At 43.1% G+C, this 25,387-nt stretch overlaps 1 protein-coding gene across 1 annotated transcript in view; it reads right to left on the bottom strand.

Annotated features, from left to right (window-relative positions):
* Nucleotides 1-15,472: 15,472 nt before the first annotated feature.
* The window catches only part of LOC132320857 (ATPase family AAA domain-containing protein 2-like), a 164,173-nt gene continuing 154,258 nt past the window's right edge, over nucleotides 15,473-25,387 (bottom strand). The window contains exons 11-20 of the mRNA XM_059834481.1: nucleotides 24,969-25,350; nucleotides 21,992-22,175; nucleotides 20,279-20,464; nucleotides 18,873-19,005; nucleotides 18,530-18,726; nucleotides 17,093-17,252; nucleotides 16,611-16,733; nucleotides 16,365-16,514; nucleotides 15,731-15,796; nucleotides 15,473-15,582 (exon numbers count right to left, since the gene is read on the bottom strand). Coding sequence (XP_059690464.1) covers nucleotides 15,473-15,582; nucleotides 15,731-15,796; nucleotides 16,365-16,514; nucleotides 16,611-16,733; nucleotides 17,093-17,252; nucleotides 18,530-18,726; nucleotides 18,873-19,005; nucleotides 20,279-20,464; nucleotides 21,992-22,175; nucleotides 24,969-25,350 — 1,691 coding nt within the window. The remainder of the gene's footprint in view (nucleotides 15,583-15,730; nucleotides 15,797-16,364; nucleotides 16,515-16,610; nucleotides 16,734-17,092; nucleotides 17,253-18,529; nucleotides 18,727-18,872; nucleotides 19,006-20,278; nucleotides 20,465-21,991; nucleotides 22,176-24,968; nucleotides 25,351-25,387) is intronic.

The raw sequence follows: 25,387 nt of genomic DNA, 5'->3' as shown, positions 1-25,387 counted from the left end.
GGCCGAGCGGCTCATGTCCCTGCCCGCGGCAGCGGCGGGACCGAGGGCTTTAGAGGTTCCCTCCGGCTCCGGGGCGCGAAGCGGACGAGGCCGCCTTCCCCGCCGCTCCGGACCGGCCCGGACCGCCCCGGGTGAGCGCCGGCACCGGCGCTGAGCCGCGCCCGCCCCTCCCGCGCGAAGAAGGGCTCCCGCCCGCGCCCGCCGCGCAGACGCACCGCCCGCCCCCCGCCGCCATTCCGCTCCGCCCCGCCGCCCTCAGCGCGGGCCGGGGGGCTCCGGGGGGCTCCGGGGGGCTGCGGCGGGACCGGCGCTCCGCGGCGGGGCCCCTCCTCGGGGGCGGCTCTCCCGCTGTCCCGGCGCCAGCCCCCGCTGCCGCCTGCGTCGGGCCCGGCGGGAGTCGGGAAATGAGGAATCTGAACAACTGGGGGTCAAGTTTAACACGGTCTGTTCTACATGTCAAAGCTTCTGCATGCCCACATGGAGAGAAAGTGTCAACTACAGACTAAAAGGGTGAGCTGGGAGGGTGTTTAAGAGTTGCAGCCAAGTTTCACCTGCATTCCACCATTCTCGTCAATGGTGCAGTTTTGTACCGGGTGATACTCTGGCTGTGTCACTGCTTAAAGCCTTTGTTCTCTCTTCGTAGGAAGTATTACTTCACCTGTGGAATCACCGAAGTAAAGCGACCTTGACAGCAGTCCCAAGAACCTCTGATAAGCCCCAAACTAAGCAGTGGCGTTATCGAATCAAAAAGAATTCTTAACGAGAAATTAACAACAATTTTCTGCTGCGTTTTTTTGTGTTCCTCCTCTCTGATGGACATGACATCATTGGTTTTGCATACTAGAACCAAACTTCATTTTTACCAAATTAAAATAGGGTTTTGGAATGTAAATAGAGGTGGACTTTGATTCGTTGCATGCTGTAAGACACGTGCAAATGTGAAGCTGCTAAACTGCTGTCATGGCCGTTCCTTTATATAGGCACACACCTATGAAATGCAAAGCTGGTAATTTTCACTCGACTGCAAATTGAAACAGATGGGTGCCAAATCTATGTAAGGTTCCACTCAGCAGAATCTTGATATATAAGACTCTGATCATTACGCAGGAGATTTCAAAAAGGTCCATGCTCAAAACACATAGAGAAATAAATATCTATTATATATTCTATGATAGAAGTAAAATATATAGTAGTATATAGAATATTATATCTACAATATATATTATCATTGTGGCACGGTGGTGTTGGGTTAATGGTTGGACGTGATGATCTTATAGGTCTTTTCCAACCTTTGTGATTCTGTGAAAAATCTGTGATGGCACTACATATACTAAGAACAATTCAAAACTTTGCATTGACTTATTTCAGCAGCACGATGCCAGCATATTGTAATTATGGCATGTTATATACAGCATGCCCTTCACATAGACTAATGGAAGGAAAAAGAATGGGTCATGTACCGATGCAAATTCCATAAGAAAACTGGCAGTCAGCAGAGATGTTTGTAATGTGGCTTTCCAAAAAGGAGGATTTCTCTGAGTGTACTGATGGTCTCCAATCCAGCTGTAGTGCCAGCAACTCTAGATACATGGTTTGGTATATAGCCTGCTACACACAGCCTCTTAAACAGCTATCTAAAGATGTAAGGGCTTAAAAATGCTATGAAATGGCCTGCTTTTATTTTTGTTTTCTTAAAAATATAATTTTAGTCTTTTTAAATATTAGACCCTAAGGTACAGTCAGCCCTGCTGTTTTTATTAGGTAAAACAAATCTGGACTCAAGATCGTAGGCTCTAGGGTTGCAGTCACATGAATCTCAACGTATTAGGGAGAGAAGCCATGCTAATTCCATACAGATGTGCTGTTGCATTCCTGTAAATTTTCAGGCTGAAAAGGAAATGCTAGTTACACCCCTTTCCCCTTCAGCCTACAGTAGAACATTTCACAGATTGCTTATGTGTTTTGCATTCAGAGGAAACTAGTCCTAGATCTCTTTGACCAGAGACTCTGTTTTTAACTTGTCATTGACGTTTTAAAATCAAAACCCTGTGTTTGCTAATTCAAGCATCATATCTATGAGCTATATATTTTTTAACAATATAGGAAGCCTAGCCTTTGGGTCTCAGATTTTTTTTCAACATGCACACATGAAAATGTGAACACCTTTATTCTCTTAGATGTTCTCCTTTGCTAAGGAAGAAAGTATATTTATATTTTTAGCTATGTGCAAATATGCAAGTATGGTTTTATATATGTAAAATGTAAATATTTTTTAGAAGGACTTGGTATCAACTTCCCAGCTAGAGCAAAGAAAACAAAACAAAGAAAATGTGACGATATTTACCTTAGCCTAGAAAGTACTTTGCACACAATAAGAGCAAAGACTTGTAAGACTACCGTGACAGAGCTTGTCTGACCAGCAGCTAAAACTAAGCCACGTTCTCCACTGATTTCCGTTGGCACAGGCCTCAAAGAGACTTTTGGTAGTGGCAGATATATGTGAATGTGACAGTAGAAAACATCCAATATCCATCTTCGCAGGCTGAGAAAATTCATAGACGCAGCCAGAGATGGGAATGACTAGAATAATAGAGGAAGGGCAGAATGTGCTTGTTTGCGTGAACCTGTTATAAACTTTTCAAACTGAAAAGTCACCTCTGCGTATCACAGTCCAATTCTGAAAGGAGGCAGATTTCAACATCGTTTCTTTGTTCAAAACATTCATCCTTCCGTGCTGTGTACTGGATCTCGGCTGTGATGGCTATGCTTCAACAAGCAAATTAAAATGTTTTTCTAAGCACTGCAAATTTAATTAGCAGCTATTACAAACTAGTTCAGTCTTGCTTTTCTAACAATGTAAGAACACCCATGTGTCCAATCTTTTCCTCAGTTTTCCCCTTGGGTAATACCATCTTTTTTCTGACAATGTGGAATCACTATTTCTAATTGGAATTATACATTTAATATTTTGAATTCGTAGTTTCCTCCTTTGTAGAGAGTTTGAAGTCAGTCTACTAAATTTACTTGTAAGGAAACTCTGGCACCTAAAAACACAGTGATGGCGAGGAGGCTGTTCATCATGCACAGAAAGAAGTAAAAAAATAGGGCAGTAAGAGGTGCTCTAATGGACTCCCAATTCAGTATTTGAAAAAGTCTGGCCAGCTCTTTTGGTCATCTTTATTACACTAATCAAAATAAAACTGAAGAGGAAATTTGGTTAAAGTTCTCAATAAATGATCATTACATAAACCTAAGTATCTTTTAGGTGGGTCAGGACAAATCAAATCACAGTCTTCTCGGTTTATGAGTAACAAATAGTAATATCTGGGTAGAAAATGTCTTTGCATTAATCGAGAGAGCAGCACTGAAAATATTGACTGTAAAGGGAAAGACAAGAGTCCGTATTGACCTCTTGAAGAAAGAGGCCTGTGCAGTAGCGGAACAAGACACAACAGGCATTAACAAAAGAGGTGGGCAGGGGCTACTTCTGATAAATCGTGCTCTTCAGAAGTCCCTCAGAAGTAAGGATGCCCATAGCTACCTGCTTCCTGCAAGACTGGATTTCTCCACAAAAGGAAAGGGAGGAACCGACTCTCCAGTCACACCATATCCTTTTAAAAGGTACGGTTCCCTACTACTGTTGGCTTCCCGTGAGGGCCCACATTCAGTTTAAGCATCCTTCCCTCTTCTCATTTGTAGTAACAGCCCCCAGGAACTCTCCAGACCAGAGACTGTCTTTCTTCAGTTGATTTGTACACCGGTGCTTCGATCCCGGACGTGGACTTCAGCTCTTACCGGAACGATTGTGCTGCCGTTGCACCTGCAAACTGTAGCTTCAGACTCACGGAGTCTGCTGCCATGATCCTTTTCTGTCCAAACCAGCATAAGCAGCTTTGGTCCTCTGCGTTCAGAGACAACGTGTGTTAAACTCGCTGTGAGAATTACAGTAGCGGGCTGTAAGCGCTTTCCAGATCAGAGATTATTTGCATGCAGATCATTAGCATAATGTTGCTTTGATCCCTGATACGGATATGAGGACAAAATTTTTCCCGTAAGAACAGCCGAGCAGTGGAGCACGTTGTCCAGCGAGGTTGTGCAGGCTCCATCCTTTGAGGCTTCAGGCCTGGATGGGGGATGCCTTGAGCAAGCAGGTCTGACCTCAGAGCTGACTGTGCTGTGAGTAGCACGTTGGGCTGGAGACCTCCTGAGCTCCTGCCCAAGCTGAGCCATTCTATGATTCTACAGGCAGTACATAAAGAAATGATAGCTAGTTTGTATTAAAGCGTTATTGTTGTTGCTTTAGTAAATAACTTAAATGCTAGGTTTTGGGGGTTTTTTTTGTGTCTTCAAGTTAATGATTTTAATAGCGCTTTTTTGATAGCATATCCTTATACCCAATGGTCTCTCTTTTATACAGTTCAGGGAGGACAGACTTCATCCCTATTTGGGTGTATTCAGAGCAATCTTTTCATCCTTTTAGTCGAAGTTCATAGAGCTAACATAGCTCTGAGTTTGTTATACACAAATGTAAAGTTAATTTGGCGATTTTTACCTTTGCTTTACCTCCTGCAGTGGAGGAGAAACGTTTTTTGGTAGTAAGACAGGGCAATCACTTTTTTTATTTACCTATCACTCACCTAACAACGACCTGCAATATTTTACAGGAAGGAAACTTCATTTACTGGGGAAGGCAAGGTCCCTTTAGGTCGGCAAGACTTTCTTAAGGACTACAGGGATGCTGCTGGTCAGCTGCTAGGTGAATCCAGAGCCACATTCCAAGTGTGACAAAGAAATAACGTCTTCCGAGGAAATACAAATCTATTCGTGTTCAGACCCTGGCTTTTTATGTGATGCATCTTTCACTCTCTACCTGTTCTCCTCGCACTTTGTCTATACTAAACTATTTTGGTGGTTGTATTCTTTTATCACATTGAGATCTAATACACTTTCCAAAAATGTATTTAATTTCAGACATTAGAACTATTCCTGAATCTGTACTCTTTTTTTTTTTGGTCACTTTACAATACTATCTCTTTTTAAAGAAAAAGAAATCTTCTTTTCTCCTAATTAAGCCCATCAAAAAACTGCAGCTATACCAGATTAGAATGACTAAGGCGAAGTAAAGACATTAACAAAAAAAAGTGTCCAGAGAATAAAGTAAATAGTCCAAAGGACACAAACATCAGCTCATGGACAGTTTAAATATGTACATTATAACTTGCATTGTCACCTCAAAAAAGGGAAGTTGTAGTCTATATCCTGGAATATTTCTACCCCACATTTGTAACATTCTTTGAGTTTATTACAGGTATCATCAAACTTTTAGTCTCATTCAAGACCCTATGCCCTTTTTAAAATGAAATTAGTCAGTACTATACTGACAGGACTCCGCTCTCTCCCAGCTTTCCATTTGCTAGGCTGCTTAAATTGTAAGCTATGTCTTCAGGAACCTCAGCTGGGCCACTTGAACAGTGCTAGAATCTCCCTGTTCTCACCACAGTTTTGTGTGCAGGCTCACACAGAAATTGTATATTGATATGATTACCTCCCGCCGTCTTTTTGATTTGTGCTCTCCCAAGTACAATTCTCATCCTGCTGTATGGCATAGATGCTTTGTATCTAGATGTTACGCAGCGTCTGATCACGTGAAATCCAGGCTGTTACCTGATGAGCTGTGACAGTATCAGTACCAGTCCTTAGGAGGTACCGGTCTTTGCAGGGCTTCATTAGGAAAAATAAACTTCAGAGTAACATTCAGTAAAAAAGTCCCATTAACACGGAATTTGAGATCCTTCAGTTGGCCAGCTTTAATCCATGTACTATGCTTCATGGATACTACATTTTGTTAAATCTTTTGATCTTTTTGATTACACAGTGTGACATTAGATGCCTTATAGGTGCTGAAATATGACACATGCAGTTACTTTTAACCATCAGTTCTGCAAGATACGGGGCTCGACAAAGTAACTTTTCCACATAAATACTTCAATTAGAATTAATTACGTAGACTATATGTAATATATATTAACCATGTCACTGAGAAAGTCGTCGTTATTTGAAACCTGTATCATCTCTTACATTGCTTACTTTCAGTTAACTCTCAGGTTAAACCTGTAATCCACTGGATTGTGTGCTCTGATGAGCTTTTAGCAGTATTGACTTCATTTTTTTCCCACATACCTGGGCTTTCCCCACTCTTTCAGTGTAGCAGAAATTACCAGGGCTAACCACCTTGAAACTTTCAGGTACATCTTGTCTGAAACGTCTGATCTGAAAAACTACTTTAGCAGGTGATATTTAATATCTATCTCTTTAGGTTTTGTTTGAGTGAACAATACCCTGTCACTGCATATCATCTCTACTTTTTCTCCCCCTAAAGGACAGTCATGTCTATAATATTGCCAGGATTTTTCTAATTACTGATGACATGTAATTTTCCCCCTGTTATCTGTAGCTTTTGCCATAAGTATTTCCTCTTAAACATCCAATTAATATTCCGTACTGCCCATTTCCTCTGTATTTCTATCAATCTCATCTGTGTCTTATCATATTAACAGAATAAAACAACAGCTAGATGCTGAAAGCAACACATTGCGGGGCAAGACAGGTGTTTTGAAGGGTCCTGGACCCAGGAGACTTATCCTGGCTTAGCAACAGAATTTTACATAAACCTAGACTAAAACGTAGAGAGCAGCAAAAGCAAGGCAAAAACCAACCAAACCAAACCACCAACACCCCAAAAAAGCAACCCCTCACATTTGTTTCTACTAGCTTGCCACTCTCCTCATTGAGCCCTGAGAATCCTCAGCACCCCTCAGCCCACAGGCAGCAGATTGCCAAGATTTCCAGGATCTACTTCATGCCTCCCATGTCCTTAAAGGTTTCTCGTTAGCTTTGTTCATGTGATTTCAGGGCTTGCCATTCCTTACCACAGGTGGGCTAACAATCAGGGAATCATTCTGTAATTTGCTAGGTTCTTTCTTACTATCTACAATTAGAGAAAATAATTATCAAAGGCTATCAGAATCATTCCAAAAAATCTGAATCTTACTGCTGTTGGATCTAATAAAACCTACAGAAGAAACTATGGTAGGTGACACTAAAAAAGCACATGGCTTTGCCTATGGTTTTCCCATGCGTTTGACACAGAGAAGACATACAATCTCCTAAAATTGTTAACATGTTCTTTCCGGGAAGCCCAGTGTCATTTGAGGGAGAAACTCAAAACAGCAGTGCAAAGGTCCTCCTCTTTCTTTTTATTAATGCATTTTCTTGGAGGTCTCCTGGAAGGTCCTAGGCAGCTTGCTTTCAGCCTCAGTGGCAGGGTTTAACTGACTCCTCCTGAAGCAGTGGTTGATGATCTTGGCTGAAAATGGAGGGGAGGCGGGTGTGTGAGGGTGCAGGTGAGGAGGGAGTCTCCTTTTCAGAGTGGGAAGCCTGCCATTGAATGGCATTAGCTAAGCCTCATCTGCTAGAGGGGTTTATTTACTATCCAACTGTGTTTTTAGCAGGTGATTTCATACCAGGTGCAAATTGCTTGCATTTGTCTTGCATGCATTTTAAGTAACTTTGTATTATTTTGCTTACGCCATTTTTGTCTGTCAGTCGTATTTCTCCTGTAGCTTCCAAAATCTCTTCACAATAATCTAAATTTCCAGGATTACTGCTACCAGTCTACATTCTTCTTTGTTAATATCTTTACAACCTTGGAAAAATCCCATCTGGACCTCAGGATTTACTGGTTTTGAGTCATTGCAACTCATTTATCACTTGTCTTACTGACCTTGAAACCACCCAAGATAGGAAGTGCACAGCCAGTTCAGATGAGATTTCATTACTGCATTCTGTCTCCAGTAACTGAATTCAGAAACTATGAATAACTGTCCTGAATATATAAACTTCAGTAGAGAAGTATGCATACACGGTGGAGAATCCCACATCTTCAGTTCTACTCAAGACAGTTAAGTGTATGGGTGTGGGGAGGAGGGGGTCTTTCTGAGCACTACTTTCCAGTAGCAATAGGTTACTTGTTACATTAAATTAAATATACATAAGTTTTTCATGTCTTATGTCTACTTAGGTGTAAAAAATGCTGATCGTTTGACTTATTTTTAAGAGATAGCCCTTTATTACCTTGGTCTTTCTGTCCTCCAGAATCCTAGAAGATGTTTTTCTTGAGGCTCAGTCAGCTAAAGTTTTGAAGAAATACAGAGTCAAAATACGAGAGACTGAACTTTTGTAAGCAGTTGAGAGTGGCAACTGGGAAGGCTGCGTTCTGGTATGAGCTAGGATGGTGCGGAGCACCTTCATTTCCCGTGCCAGTGCTACGCTCCGCTGCTGAGCTGTGACCACTGGTGACGGGTGCAATCTCGTATTGTAGCTGGGCTATAAATTGGCACGTTTAACAGTTTCAAAATGTGAAAACTATTTCCATAGGAGGGGACTTCAAACTGAGTGTAGACTACAGAAGTATTTCTACTGCATATTGCCACATATTTCCAGCTATTAATTTGTGGTATAATTTATGGTATAATTTTTAACTGTGATTGTAAAGGGTTATGACGACAGATCTGGAGGTGGTAGTCCTTTATTAAGCCCCTGCAATGGTAGAACTCTTGTTCTAGAGGGTCCACTTATGGTAGTGAGAAGGTAACTCAGTTCCCTTCAAAGAGCAGAGAAGTAACAATGGTAACAAGGAGTAATGACGGGGGGAAATATAAAAAAAGAGATTAGGCCATCTACTCCATTCTTCTGCCAATGTAGAATTGCACCTTTCTAGGTATTTTCTATGACTTTGTGGAGTTTGGTTTTCATGTCTGGATTTTTCGGTATCCCCACTGAGACTGCGGACGTGAGTGTGTGTTAATGCCAGAGCTGATGGTAGTTTTCTGCGTGACGTGAACAGTGGACTAGAACAGATTACAGAGGGAAAAAGCATGGTCTGTCGGCCCCAGCAGGGAAGGGTGTGTTAGGCACCATACGGCACAAATGCAATGGCTACCTGTGGTGCAGGATAATGTGCCCCCCGCCTCGCCCAGCTTTGGGACAGCTAATATTACCGGCTTGGCTTTCTGTGACTTCTGCTCATTGTAATCAAAACGCACACTGTATCCACTCCATAATCCACTTCAAATCCTGCTAAGAAAGGATCTTGTGTACCGACTTCAGCCTACCAAGGCGTACAGCATTCGGTATTTCCTGGGAATAGAAGAGCTGGCACAGTTACGGTAAGACTGCAAATAGGTAAATTCCGTCTTTGTTGAAGAGAGCATTACTAGAGTATTCTTAAGGGTTGTTGAAAGCTTGCTCTTCCTGTAAGAAGCATCAGTATCTGGGAAGAGTAAACCCCCCCAAAACACACTTGGTTCACACCAGCCACTGAGAGGACAGTTCTCTCCAGCACAATTCATCGTCTCTACTTGCAAGACAGGCAGCGATGGGAAGGGATGCAACAACTCTTTTTTATTGTGACTGAAAAACATAGGCCAGTAGTATTACAGTGATTTCTTTTCATCATTCCTAATGATGTAAGGTGAGAGATCACGACATTAATGCTTTAAGGGATATAGGCTAATGCAAACATATAAAGTAAGTTGCCCTTCTGCTGCAAAGAACTAGAGAAATGTGTCTTTTTTAAGCAGAAACAAACAACCCAGAACTAGAAATAAGTTCAGTCTTTCCAGAGAGGAAAAAAATCCGGAGGAGAAACAATTTAAAGTCCATTTATGGAAAAGCTTTACAAGGCAGCAGCTATTCAACAGAGTCATCGAATCTATTGGATATATTTAAATAATACTTTCCTGTCACATTCTGATTATCTATTCTCAGGCATGCAACTTTTTGCATCTTAATCCCGTAAGATTAAGATGGGCAATCTTATTTGCTTACCTTACTATAATCATCTACTTATAAAAATGCACTTATCATTGGACCCTTTAAAAGGCAGGATTTCACTATTTGACATTGAAGACTTACAAAGCACAGGCTTACAAATGTAGAACTGTAGTTAACTATGCTTTCTCTTAGACAACTTCCTTTAGAATATGGCTGGGATAGCCTATTTCCTTTTGCTCCAGCTAGGGCATTGACTCATCACCAAATGGATGCAGAGGAAAAAAGAAAGACTAGAAACACAGATGATCTAGATTATCCAGAACCCAGAGGAAGGAGAATGAAAAGAAATGAAGGAAGGAAAACTGAACGAAAAGAATCAATTAAATAAATTATTGAGGAAGCAGAATAACGGAGGGGAAAAATATGAAAGAGATAATATAAAAAAGTAAAACATTCAAAAACAGTCAGTGAAAAATTAGAACTATACATGTATATTTAAGACAGAGGAATAAAACATAATTGGCAAGAAATTTCGAGTGCCTTGCTCAAGCAATAGCTATTGAAAAAAGAACATTTTTTATGTCAACATTTTTAAGCTTATTTGTATTTGTGATGTATTACTTAATTCCCTGTCATATTTCTCCATTCCTTGTTTATTTTATGTTAGTTATATGTTCTTTCCTTTATTGGAAGTTTGCTACTTTTATGTCCTTTCTTTGAGAGTTAGAGGACACTTGTTTAACTGGACATGGGAGAAGATGGGAGAGACAGATAACTTTTGTGGTCTTGTTAAAATACTAAGTTCAAATAATGGCCCTGAACGGCAGGGTTCAAGGGGTTGTAGGGAATGGGGCTACATCTGGCTGGTGGCCAGTCACCAGTGGTGTTCCTCAGGGCTCAGTCCTAGAGCCAGTTCTGTTCCATATTCTTACCAATGGTCTGGAGGCAGGAGTTGAACGCACCATTAGCAAGTTTGCTGATGATACCAAACTGGGAGGTGCTGTTGACTCTCTCGAGCGACAAGAGGCCTTGCAGAGGGACCTGGATAGATTGGAGCGTTGGGCAATCTGCACCTTGTATGGAGGAACGCCGGGCACAAGTATAGATGGGGAGCAGAGTGTCTGGAGAGCAGCCCTGCAGAAAGGGATCTGGGGGTGCTGGTTGACACGAAGCTCAGTATGAGTCAGCAGTGTGCCCTGGCCGCCAAGAGGGCAACCCGCATCTTGGGGTGCGTTAAACACAGCATAACCAGCCGGTCAAAAGAGGGGTTTATCCTGCTGTATTTAGCGTTGGTGCGGCCTCACTTTGAGTACTGTGTGCAGTTCTGGGCCCCACAGTTGAAAAAGGATGTTAAGGTCCCTGAATGCATCCAGAGGAGGGCAAGAAAGCTGGTGGAAGGGCTGGAAAGCATGTGCTATGAGGAGCGGCTGAGGACTCTGGGTTTGTCTAGTTTGGAGAAAAGGAGGCTGAGGGGCGACCTCATTGCTCTCTACAGCTTCCTGAGGAGGGGAAGTGGAGAGGGAGCGACAGGATGCGTGGGGAGGGTTCAAAGCTGCATCAGGGGAGGTTCAGACTTGATGTTAGGAAGCATTCCTTTATCAAGAGGGTGGTCAAACAATGGAACAGGCTTTCTAGGGAGGTGGTCGATGCCCCATGCCTGTCACTGTTTCAGAGGCATTTGGACAATGCCCTTAATGCTTTAACTTCTGGTCAGCCCTGGCGTGGTCAGGCAGTCTGACTAGGTGATAGTTGCAGGTCCCTTCCAGCTGGAACTATTCTGTTCTGTTCTGTTCTGTTCTATTCTATTCCATTTTAAATCAATGTTTGTGAAAGCTGCTGAATGGAAGGAAACCAGAAAGTGGCTTCTGACACTGCAGCTTCTGGAAGCTGTTGCACCTTTGGAAACCTTTGCTGTATTTCCTACAGGCAGTGCTTTCTCTTCTGGGACTTTGGCGAGTCCCCCTTCACGGGCTTGTGACCGCCGTGCTCTGGGTTGTGGCCACTCAGGTCTTGAAGACCTCCAGGCTCAGGGATCTACCTCATCTCTGGGCATCCCACTCCAGTGCTTCATGATCCTCACAGGGATTTTGGTTTTGATCCCTTACCTCCAGCCTGAACCTCTTTAGTTTCAGGCAATGCCACCGTCCCTCACCCTCCCAGCAGGCAGTGCTGGGAAGAGCCTGTCCCCATCCCCTTGATACCTTCCCCATAGGCACCAGCGTGTGCTGTGAGGTGCCCCAACACCTTCTCTGGTCCATGCTGAACCAGCCCCAGCCCCACAGACCCTCCTTGCCTCCCCTGAGCCCCTCTGCTATGTCGGCCTCCCTCCTGTCCAGGATCCCACATGGGACATAGCACCGGCATGAGGCCTGATGGGTGCTGAGCAGAGGGCATCACCCTTGTGCCTTCTGGCTACGGGAGAAAGACAGGAGAAAAACTGTGAGAGCGAGCCAAGTGCTGCCCTTGATCCCTGTGGGAGGAAGCAGGGGAGCCCCGAGGGCTGGCCAGCATGCTGGGGTGTGGGAAGAGCCTGTGGGACTTTGTCCCGCAGCCTCCCAGGGAGGCACGGGGTGTTACCCAATGAACCCTCTTGTCGTATGTGCCTGGAGACATCTGCCATGGCCAGAGCGACCTGACAGGGCTCTGGGAAGACATGGCTGAGACCTCGGTAACTGGCGTGAAACACCGATGCCGAGCACAAGACAAGAGGTGGGGGGACGGAGTGGGCACTGGTGTTGCGGTAACCCCAGATGTGTGTACTGGGGCTGCAGCGCTGCCAGGGTGAGCGCCTTGGGCGAGGATGGCCCGTTGGGACAGTGTCATCAACAAGATATGGGTTCTGATGTCACTGAATCCCCGATTCAACCGATGGGTTCTGTTGTCACCAAGGGATGGACTGAGACGTCCCGGAGAGACAGACTGTGATGTCACCTAGTGACGGACTGTGATATTCCCAAGCGATGGATTGTGACCAGGCGTCCCCCACTGCTTATATCTGGGCGCCGAGTCGCACCCAGCCAGCTCGTGCCAGCACTCCAGCTGAGCGAGTTCGCGAGGTTTGGAGTGTTAAGCGAGGCCTTTGGTGCTGGTGTCGTGCTCAGGGAGTTGTTTGTTGCAGCTCTCCGTGTCCAACCCCAGAGCCGTCAAAGGATTTTCCCGGCCCTGCCAGCTTCAGGCAGCCGGGGCACCCAGGAGGCACCCTCACAGCAGCAGAGGTGAGCTGTGCGGGGACACCTCACCCTGGGGAGCTGGGAGGGTTTCCTTCTTGAGGGACCTGGGCATTTCTTCCACCCCTCGCCAGGCCACCCAATGACCGTGGCCTCTCTTCCTTTTCTAGTGTGACACCCGCTGCTGCAGCACCGGTGCGAGGGAGCCTCTTGACATCGCCAGCTCCCCCCAGCCCACCGCAGCACGTGGAGAGCATGGCCACGGAGCTGGAGAACTGCTGTCCAATATGCCTGGACAGCTGGGACAATGCCGCTTACGTGATGCCATGCCTCCACCAATTCTGTTACGGGTGCATCCTGCGGTGGGCTGAGAGCAAGCCCGAGTGCCCCCTCTGCAAGAGGAGGATCCTCTCCATCGTGCACTCGGTGCAGGCAGACGACAACTTTGAGGAGCATGTTGTCCCACCTGTGGCTTCATCCGTCGTCAGCCACCAGGCGGGAGGAGTTCCTGGCCATCCAGCTGCCCACAGCCCTGCAGCGACACAACCACAGCCTGTGGGGATGGTGTCCAGGGCTTCTCTGGGTGGCCTCCAGCCCAACACCTGGGCATCCCTTTTCCGGGTCCACCCAGCTCTCCTCCAGCCCCTTCTGACCTGGGTGCGTCAGGAGCTGGGACGGATCTTTGGGAACCGGCGTTCGCTGGCGGCCATCGTGGAGGACCTCGTCATGCCCCTCCTGGTCCTCTTTGGGCTGGATGAAGACCTACTGGTGCAGCTGCTGGGGGCCTCCCTCCAAAGCCGTGCGGCAACATTTGTGCACCAACTTATTAATGTTGCTGTGCGATGGTGCAGTGGGGAAGCCCACCGTCTGCTGGGTCTGGAGGATGGCCATGCTGCCGGGGAGCGGGAGGGCAGCCCCGTGGCTGCCCCCAGCCCCGCTGCCTCCCGAGGAGGGTCTCCCACACCTGTCCCGGCCCCCTCCAGCAGCTCCGAGGGAACCAACGTGGACGACCTCCCCAGCACCTCAGCAGCTGCCCTTCGTGGGGGTCCTGGCAGCCCTCCCTCTGCCCCCGTTCCTATTCCTGGGGAGCAAGAAGAGCCCCCGGAGGATCCCGAGGAGGCCATGGCACATCCATCTACTCCCAGCCGGGGCAGGGACCACTCCCCTGGGGGGCCACGGCGACCCCCGAAGAGGAGGGCCGGCAGCCCCGACGCTTCCTCTCCAGCCAAGAAGAGGCCACCCCGCCGGCAGCACTAGAAGAATGCCCCAGGCACTGCCGAAACCGGGGTGGGCCAGCAGCTGGGGCATGTGCCGGCCCTCAAGGGCTGCCAGCCCTCTAAGTCTAATTATCAGGCAGTAAAAGAAAATAAAGGCTTGAAGATTGCCAAAAAAGTCTTGGTGTTTCTCACAGTGCAGGTGGCGTTGCTATCCCCACCTGTGCTGCTTTCTCCCCCTTTTACTGGGGCTATGCCCACCATTTCCTGGGTGGTCAAACACTGGAACAGTCCTTCTTAGAGCAGTAGTCGATGCCCCCTGCCTGTCAGTGCCCCAAAAAAAGGCATTTGGACAGTGCCCTCCACATGCTTTAACTTTGGGTCAGCCCTCGACTGGTTGGGCAGTTGGACTAGATGATCATTGTAGGTCCCTTCCGACTGGAAGTATTTCCTCTCCCCTCCCCTCCCCTTCTCCCCCCCCCCCCCCCCCCCAATAAATAGTGTAATCCTCCTCAGGAAGAAAAAGGAGCTAAAGGACCTGTTTGACCTTTCACTTACCATTTGAATCTCCGTCTTCAGAACTTTCTGCTATTTGGCAATCTGGCATTTCACTGTCCTCTCTTAGGTCTGAATGTTCAGAAAGCATGACACTCTTCTTTTCAGAAGCAGATTTAGCCACAAGGAGAACCCTCTCTCTTTCGTTTTCTGACCCAGATTTATTTTCATGCCCATTTTTCTGTCGTTCTTGAAGTACACTTCCATTTTCTTCCATAGAAGAATCCTGTGTGGACTCAACTTCCGTGCAATCCATGTTAGAAACATGTTCTTCTGGAGACTCTTCCACACTCTCTGCTTCATTTTGGTCTTCTGGAACTTTATTCTCTTTATTGAACTAAAATTTCCTCCTCTTTGCTGCGATACTTGAAGACGCTTTGTTCTTTCTGCGTTTCCTTTTTGACATCTCTACAAAAAGATATCAGCAAAAGTAAGCCAAAACCTTACCAAAACAGTTCTTCCTTCAAAATCCAGCATCCTCATCTTACTTGACTTACAAGGAAAATTATCAAAGGAGCTCAGGTAACATTGTCTGTCTCCCTACATATGTCTAGAGAAAGAGTTGCAAGTTAATGAGGTCAATTTGCTATTAGATTTTAAAAAGCCAGCTACAGAATTTCACTCACAAAACCATCAGCTTCAAGATTTTATGAGCAGAAAATTCTTACTTTATATAGGAAGTATTACCAGAAAGCAAAGTTATTAGGTGAAGTTGCTTACTGTCTTACTACGTGAACTAATATAGATGAACAGAAAAGCATTTGGAGACGAGCCCTTCTTCAAATCGGTTATAAAGCTGTAAACTTCAGAAGCTAAACACATGTTGGGCAGAGTTAAAGAGACAATTTTAAGGGAATATTTGCTGGAGAAAAATTTGCCTGTGAAGACTTACACCTCACACGCTTTCTGTTAACCTTGTTTAAAACAAACTTAGCATTTTTGCCTTCCAGAAAAACCCACCGTTCTTTGTATCGACGGAGTACTGCACAAAGCGCATGGGTGAAGTCAATGGCAAAATTCCTAGTCCTGTTATGGAGACCAGGAAAGTTCACACCATGTCATGCGTTTTAGCCGAAAGACACCCAAGTCCCTTTGTTCCTTCATGTCCTTTTCACAGGAAAAGTGAGGAAATAATTGTCTTTCCTTTACATATCTATTATTATTGCTCCCCTATTTTTCTGCCCTTTCCCCCTTCAGCTGGAAATCACACTAAGAGGTGGCATAGATTTTAGCATTTGAGGGCAGGGAAGGGAAAAATACTGTTTCTCATAACTAAAAGCTAGTTGAGTATTCAGAAACTGCCATGTACAACATTTTTGACTTCAAGAGAGAGCAATTTAGGAGCCGTTAAATGTCAGTTGGGTCATCAAGTCCAGTGTCTTACAATGTAAACCATCCACTGTACTTGAACTTCATAACTCTATCGAATGAATGACCTCTGGATTTATCTCACGTTTTGAAGCAAATTAAAAACACTGAACGCCTCTGGCACGAAGAACCAGGCATCACAGAAACCTGTTATGTCACAAAACCAGAGAAGGTATCAGTGACTTTAGCACCTTCTCCAGGAAAGTCTGAATAAAATGCAACTTGCCTTCAGAGCACGGTGTACTGGAATCTACAGGCGCTGCTGGCATCTTCATCTTTTCGTTACACTTTGGGTCTGTTTTCTCACAGCCAGGAACATAGTTCTGCTTTGGCATTACACGGTAGTAAGGCGGAGCATACTTTGAAGAGCTACAACCTTGCAATAAAGAACAGATAGCAAAGAATTGTGTCTTGCATTGTTGGTTACAAATACCGAGACAAGTCTTAAAATCATTAGCGTCAAAAACCATACCTCTTTTCTTGCGAGATTCTTGAATTTCTTTACAGCGTTGTTCAAAATCTTCATCCATTTCCTCTCTCACGATGGCATATGCAGTATCTCTCAAAGCACAAGCTCTGTGCCTAATGAGACGATCTGAAATTTTACAGTCAGAACTGAGTCTTTTCTACCAGCTGATGAAATCCTTTATTTTGATTACTTATCGAAAGATTTTGCTCTTTTCATAGATAGGTTCTGAAGGGTTATCTCAGTGAATATTTTCAGCATAACAACATAAAAGTTAATCATTAAAGCAAAAGCACTAGTTACTGATCAACACTTCTATCACAATTTCTTGTCCAAGTAGTTTAATGCTCCAACATTTACATCCTGGCAAGAAATGCTCTCTGTGGATGTTTAAAATTATCTAATTCCAAGTCTACTGTCCACAGACGACGTTTATCAATTTATACATTTTTAATTTTTCCAAATTAGGGATAAAAACACATTCTCACCTCCAGGGTCTTTATCTGGGTTGTACTGTAAAGCATTGCTGCAGATTAGATCGATGTCTTTTAGAAAATCTCCTGCAGTTAGGTACTGGTGCAAGTCAATCTTCGAGAGAACTGCCGAAAGGTCCATGGGCTGTTTAATAACTGCGTCATAATCAGGTACCTACAAATGAAATATGCGTGTTCAGAGATTTAACAGAGTATCTACCAACATTAATTATTTTAATAACGTAAAATAAAGGACTTCTTCAAAACCCCAAATATTTATGACACATCCAAAGATATGGAAATTAACCAGTTAGTTGCTTGAAAATAGAAGGGCTATTTCAACTGGCTTTGAAGAGACAGACCAGAAGAGGGAAAAACAAGAAGCAGGGAGGCCAGAAGCACGTGTGGGGCAGAGAAGGGAGCAGACACCCAGAGTGGGATTCATTTCACTTCGCTTCAGAAAATCACAGCAAAGAAAGCTTTCTCAGTAGAGTCACCCGAGATTCTCTTTGTTGTTGGCGGGAAGAAAAAGGTGCAGGAAGGCACCTTTGAAGTATCTGTCCTAGGCATCTACTTTTGCATGAGATAACCGGACCGAGAGGTGCCGATTTCTTTACTCAGACCATAAAAGGAGCCTAATGACTAGTAGAGATGAGGACATCTAGGTTTGTTTAGGTTATTTACATCTCAGAAACTAGAAGTAAAGGGAAAGACAAGTCAGTGGATGTTTAGGGGAACAGGACTTTGCTGAAATGCAAAGCTCTATTAAAACGACAGCTGACTTCGAAGTATATGCCCCTGGCTTAGACTTATTCAATACATTACATGAGAAAAAAAAAAGACAGAAGCGTATGGGAAGAAGAAGAAACCACACAGCCCTTATGGTTGATCTTATACGCAGGAGCCCCAGATGAAACAGAGAATAGAATCTTAGAATTTATTTTAAAAACTGCTGTTCTTACTCCTGTTCTCACAGAAACTACTGACAGTCAATTAAAGAGCTTTAGGCTTTATTAAAACAGTCCTATAGATACTGTTTATAATTATAAAGAAAGAGATCTCTCTGCTTTTCAGTGCTGTAACATGCCTACATGTCAAAGCCTTTTCATGAGTGAACTGTGTTGGCAGTTGGTCTAACTGGCAGTTGGTCTAACTGGCAGTCGGTCTAGATGATCGTTATAGGTCCCTTCCAACTGAAATATTCTAAAGTTCTGAAGGCATTGCAGAAGGAACCCGGGGCTTTCAGTGAAACTCAAATAACAGACATTTGAGGGCCTCAAGGAGTCAGCAAAAGTAAAAGCAAACTTCCTGCTTCTTGAAAAATCAGAATAGTACGGTCCTAAAAACAGACAAACCTTCCTATAAAGAGCACACGAACTCTGAGAAATATAAACACGCAGAAATTATGAATACACCCAGATAAAATGGTATTACAGATCAACACTAATTTACCTCCTCTGGGTCGACAGGCTTTGTAAATGCTCTGAAACGTCTGTCACCGGCAAGTCTACGAGTCACATCCCTTAAGAAAATCCTCAGTTCACGCAATATATCCTCCTCCTGCTCCTCCAGCTGTCTTATTTCTTCCTCTGTCAGCTGTGGAGGCTTAGGCGGTGGTGCTACAGGCAGTACTTCCAATGTCTGCCAAGCTTAAAAGAATCAGAAACTTTTAGTCAATTTACGATACTCAAATACAAGCCTATGAAAAATTATTGATAGAAAATTACCACCAAAGCAAATGCTGTAGAGCTGTTAACTTACAGTTAGCAAAGTTTTCTATGTAGAATATCCTCACCTGTCTTAGTTTTTGATGCAGGAGGTTTAGCAGTTTGATTTACAATTAAGTCCTCAAAAAATGTTCTTCTTTCTTCCTCATTAGGCAACTGGATTTTGAACACTTCATCATCATTAATAAACAATTCTTTTATCTAAAGCATGAGGAGAAAAGATATTTCAGATGTAAGGTCACACAAATTCATGTTCTGTTCCAAAAAGATGAGTGCCTTTCCAAATTAAACCGAATAATCACCTTGATAAGACAAACTGTGAAAAGGTATCTTCTTGGCCTTAAAAGGCTGGATTTTCATAGGTTAGCATGGCAAATTAAAGTATCTTCTCTAAAGAACACCTCTAGAGTTAAAGCTCAATGAAGGGACCCTATGATACACTGATAAAGTGCTGACATTCAGCACCTCCTAGACTGCTTATTTTGTATTTACCTGCCTTGCTGTCCTTTAGTTTGAATCTTTATGGCAGCTATCGAAGGAACAGGCAGGATTCAGGAGACAAGTGTGGGCTTTTTTGGTAAGGTGCTGTGGGTTTTTTTTAAATTAATTTAAATGAGGTGTCTAAAGCTGCACACTTCCAAGTTTTACTCCATTTTTCAATCTCTACTACCAGAAAGTATGGAAGGAATTTCAATACTTATTTTAGAAAGAATTTATTAACCGTAGAAGAATTTCTGTAGAAAGTTAAGCCCTTTCAAAGCATTTGATGATAAACACATCTAGGCAACCCCCTCTCTCCCCCCCAGTAAATGAGACAAAATAATCAGAGCAGCATATTCACATTTTGAACACCTTCCTTTAATGCACACTCTCAGATACCTAGAAAGCTAAGCACATACTCTTACTGAATTTTATTAAGAAATACAACTAAAAATAGATTTCCAAGTTACTTAAACAGAAGTTGGAACTTAGCTTTCTGATTTGTAAAGCTTTCACTGATATGAAGAAAGAAATTGAAATTTTTAATAAAGAATTTAAATTTGAAATTACATTCCATCATTAAGAGTGTGACCATCGTACTTTCTCTGTAAAACTATCTTTCACTTTTCAGTAAAAGTATCTTTTTCCCATGTACATTTCAAGCACCGTATATTCTTGACTAAGTACATACCTAACAATCTTGAAGTCACTAGAATTATTGTCTGAAGTAAATGTTTATGTCTGTCTAATGAGCATGAGTGTGTGAGAAGGGGGAAAAAGTTGGGTCAAAGTCAATCTCTTTACTCAGAAAACACTTTAGGCAAATGCTTTCAAGCATTGTTTTGTCTAAGCAAATTTTAAGAGACCTGGTTAGGGTGCCTGAGTAATAACAGTATGAATTTGCTTAAGAGTGCACAGTACTCCAACGTTTAAAGGATTTATAAATTAACAAAAAACTGACTAAAAAAAGTAAGAAAAGTATCAACAGAAATACCTCTTCTGGGAGATCTGCATGACACACATCAGATGTTGCAAGCAGCAAAACTGGAGCAAATGCTGGAATGTTCTGCAGTAGTGTTGTAAAAGTAGCTCTCAATGTAGCTCCAGCAGCCTCCCACCACAAATGGATATGTGGAATATAAATGATACTTGGTGCTGTTCTTTGTGCTTCTCGCATCAACTGGTAAAATGAAAGCTTGGATAAGAAAACTAAACCATGTAGAACAGGCTAATAAATAACTACGTGTCAGTCAAACTGTCTTATGAAATAGGAGCACATGCAGCCAAAACATCAAAACGATCCAACAAAAAACAACTCCTTAACAATAAGGTAAAATTTTCACTTTACTCAAATATGGACATTGCTACACAGACAGAAACTGACCTGAATCTCTGCCTGATTTCAAAACTACTTAGGTTTAAGGTAATGCCTAAAGAGCCTTACAACTCAGCTGCTGTGGTGGTGTGCCTGAAAAAACAAGACTAACCCTTGAGCAAGATGTATTAGCCTGGGTAAATCACTACACGACTCTGACTGCACCATTTTCAATTCAGGGTGCGCACATATCCAAGTCACTCTGAAGCACAGTTTGAACAAGCAAAGACCTATGTGAAAAGATGAGGGCTGACACTGTGAAAGAAGCCTGGTTACAATTCATAACTTCACGTACATTTTATAAGAGGTGACCAGTCTGAATAGCTGCCTGAATAGCTAAATCACTCACAGCCTCTCATTATCAATCAGACCAGATTACGTGCTTCGGAAGACCACAAGCCATTGCCTACAGATGGTACCTCGATCACAGAAGAGGACATGCATCTACCACATGAGGGAAGCGGCAACAGTCCTTTCACATGACAAATTTCTCCGTGCACCCTTTCAGATTATCAATATTCAGGGAGTTCCTGTCACAAGATGGGAAGTGCACGTGGTATATCCAGGCAGTGACTAGACATGCTAGTTATATGACCGCAGGTGCAACCATCACATAACACAAAAGGAATTGTTCCTCTTATGTGACAAATGAGTCTCCAGTCATGTAACATGTCCATCCTTACTTGTAGAGCTCTCAAATGCTGCTACTAAAGGTGAAAATATTTTAATACAGTGATGTCAAACAATGAAAGGGATTTCCTGCCTAAAAGTAAAAAGGAAAACAGCACTAAATCTGCTTATATTTAATTTCTAGTATAAGAAAAACAAACGTAAGCGTTCCATGAATTTTAACGCTTTTCCTGCATATACTGCAGCAGTACAAGCTGTATAGGTATATATAAGAAAAGAAACACTTCTTTTCCCCAAAAGCTTGATTGCCTTACAAATATAATGAAAATGAAGGTTACAAAAAGTGCATGACAGGCAGTCAGGCTGCTGCAGAGCCATCTACTGGGAGCACAGATTCTTAAGCAGCAATGAAAACAACTTTCTGGATCCCACCGAGATGGGGAGGACTTCTTGCTATAAAGAGGGGTTTATTAGCAGCACCTCCCAGCTTCCCAAGCTGTTAGCAACATCCTCACTTTCCATTCCTTTGGAATGAAAGATACGGCCACATGTAACATCCTCATTTGGTATCATTTGATCTAGCAGAAAAGTGGCTTTTCAGACAGAAGTAAACCTAACAGCACATTCAAACCAGGGCACCTCCATTAACAATGAATTTTGCTTACTTTACTAGTTTATGAGATTAAAGAGAAACAAAGGTACCTGTGCACATGTTTCTTCCGATGATGTGATGCTAACAAACAGAACAGATAGGTCTAGTGTATAGACTGGAAACTTTTCCAGGGCATGTATTACTGCAGGTGCCAAATGAGAAGCTTGCCCGTATCCTGGCTCTCCAACTAGTAAGAACCGTGGCCTGCAAGATGTTGGCTGGTAATAAGCATTTCTAGAACAGGAAGAAGAAAACAAGTTTAAAAATGAGGTGATGAATAGGCACACAGAGGATAAGGTTTTTTCCTATACACCTTTCTTTCTTTTTTTTTTCCCTTTCGGTAAATACTCTCCATGTTCCAGCAAATAATAAGCTGGTCTGTGATCAGGAACACTGTCAAAGCCCATTTTCTTTTTAAAAAACTTGTACCATACCTCCCTTAAGAAATCCTGCCAATCCCCAGCATGTCTGCTGTTCCTTTGGCTGGGTTAAGTAACGGCTCTTAAATCATACAGGGGGACTGTCCAGCTAAATACACATGTGACAACTCATCAGTAACCCGATATGGGGGAGAATAACAACTCTATCTCTCAGCACACGCCTATCTGGATCTCCTCACTGCCCGTAGACACTGATTTTCAGTAGGTCTTGAGTTTAAGTAGCTGTGAGATCTCTACATCTGTCTAGTTTAGCTGAAATTTGGCCATAGTTACTGGAGATAGTGGGAAGGAAGGAGTAGAACAACATTTCTAGAAAAAAATTAACGTGGGCACTGAAACACATTAGCTGTATCTGAAGAAGTACACAAATGGACTGGTTAAATTACAGCAGTACACTCAATATGTATTAAGATGTATATTTATTTTATTCAGTCATTCTAATGTTTCATCTTTGAATTGTCTATTAATTTCCTAGTAATCCTGCTTTACTAGCATGAAACACATTGGTGAAGAGCATTCGTTTTTTTCCACCACAATACTATTGTACCTTTGCTGGCTGAAGTCAAAGATCTAGAGACCTAACCAAGCTCAGCAGGTCAGAAGATTTTCTGGACAGCGCAGCAATAGAAAGTGAGAAAAATAACTGACCCACCAGTGACGACAATAATCTGTTTTTTCAACTGTCAGCTTATATGACTTCCACATTAAAATGTTAAAAAGTTAACATAAACTTAGTCGGTTAAAGGTACAAAATGCAGACATTGTTTAAGTTTTTCTCACAGTGTTTTAACAAACCATTTCTCAGTTCTGTTTCTGCTACATAATTCGCTACTGGTTTAACAATCTTGGAAATTAGAAGGGCAAAAGATGTCTACACGAATCTGTAGGGTTTTTTTAGCTAAAAGGACAGGCAGCACGTTTCTTTGGTCTTGAGTCTTTCAAGGTTTGCCATGGATTAAATCAACACATTCTAATAGTCTGTGGACCACTTTGACTTAGGAAAAGAGGGCTGGGCCATTCAGTTTGATGGGTTATGGCAGTGTACTCCATTAGAACCTCAGTACCCAGCTGGATCTTCACGCTTACTTCTTGCAAATATTGATCACCCCCCCACACCCCTCCCCTCTACTTCTTCATCTACCACCCCTCACACCAAAACTGTTTACAGACACGGCCATCTTAATAATGCAAACATAAAGGGACAAATATGTACCTGCTAAAATTGAGGAATTTTTCCTTTTGTCTACCAGGCATTTCAGGAGTTGGCTTATCTTCAAAGATTGATGGTGATTCCTCATCACTGTCAATTGCATAATTTCTTAAAATATGATTTAAACTGTCTGAAAGACAAGAGAGGTTTGTTAACTTTCCTGAATAGTCCATAGCTTGCTCTCACATTAATACAGCTTCTAAATCAGTGCTGGAGACCCCTTATATTGTATTTCTTCATTTGAGGGCACATGCAGAATGTTATTTTCTGAAGAGTTTATCCTACCACAGATCTAAGGAGATTGCACAAGTCTCTACAAAGCTGTCCTACATCACATGATTTGCATAAGGTATTCTCTCTCTGTTGGTGAAAACAACAGGAGGTTTCTTCCTTAGAATAAAGATGATTAGGAACTTCTGTAGTTCCTAGGCACCTGAAGAACCCAACAAGGCCACTTCCTTCTGGAGCAGGTTCCCCCACTGGATGTGGGGAAATTAAGTGAATGTGGTGGCCACAGACTTCCCTTTGTCTAGGACTAGTGAGTCAGAATATACAGACCAACACATCTTCTAAATAAGGCTCCTCAAAGATCCCCGAAGGAAGAGATCATGAAAGGCCAACAACGGAGACGGGATGCAATTACCAATCCCTTAGCCTCTCTGCTTTTATATTGTTGGTGGGTTTCTGCCTCTTTCACCAATGCAAACAATCTACCAGCTCTACTGGGAGTAATACTGATAGGATATTCTCCAGGGATTAGGATAGTAACTAACTATTCATGGATCTCCGTTAATCAGGAGTGCAGCGAGTTTATCAATTTATTTGCTGTCACCAACCGACAGACAACTTGGTCAGGGTTGATGCAGTCAGGAGTGTGAGCTCACATATGCTATGCAAGCCCAGCCCCAGAGTATACGTTACTGAAACATTCTGATCTCATGTGCAGGCGTACAGTGTGATCCACAAACATTCAAATTAGGAGACTATGGTTAAAAATCACGATAGCTGTAACAATATTTAGCTTAAACCACTTATAGTTGTATTGTGGTTCTGACATTCTTCACAGGAATTAGAAGCATTCATGTAAAAATGCCCTCTCCCCCCATTTAAACATTTATTTTGAAAGAGGTGCCTCACACATTAAACCTTAAATCCATCTCTATGAATGATAAACACGATATTAGCTACTGTGAGAAACAGGGTGCTCTAGGAGAGAATGCATAGTTCTCTCCTATGTATTGCGAGTCATTCACAGCTCCCATCCAGCACTTCAGTTTAGAATCCAGAATAAAAACTATGCACGATATTCCTGAAATAAAGGCGTGCATGTGCATATTATAAAATCCTACTGTCATTATGGCTGAGAGGTTTCTGTACGTTGATTGCACAAATCGGAAGTTTTTGCTTTGGCAGAAGTTTAAAGAAGCAGCTACTATTGTTATACCTTGCTGTTGGCCCTTCTTTAGAGCAAGCTCTGCGTGGGGAAATACTCTCTGCAAGGCTTGTAAAATTCTTGCTAGTGTGTTTTCAAGCAGTGGTTTTGAAATAGGTGATAGTGCTCGCCCAGGTGAAGCCACAGCCCTCCGTGAAGCTGGAACAGTCTTCTGCATAGCCATGACAAAATCCTTCGCTGTTATTTTAATAGAAGCAATATCTAACTGCAGTTTCTCACTGCTTTTGTATATTTGAGGATAGCGGCGGCGCAGAGCACAGAGGGCAGCTTCAGCACATAAGCATTTAATATCAGCACCACAGTATCCTAATAAACAAAACAAGAATCAAATGTTATGTCAGTC

This window comes from Gavia stellata, unplaced genomic scaffold (genome assembly GCF_030936135.1).
Source record: "Gavia stellata isolate bGavSte3 unplaced genomic scaffold, bGavSte3.hap2 HAP2_SCAFFOLD_34, whole genome shotgun sequence".
NCBI lineage: Eukaryota > Metazoa > Chordata > Aves > Gaviiformes > Gaviidae > Gavia > Gavia stellata.
The sequence above is the reverse complement of the archived record's forward strand: the minus strand, read 5'-3'. Positions and strand labels throughout refer to the sequence as shown.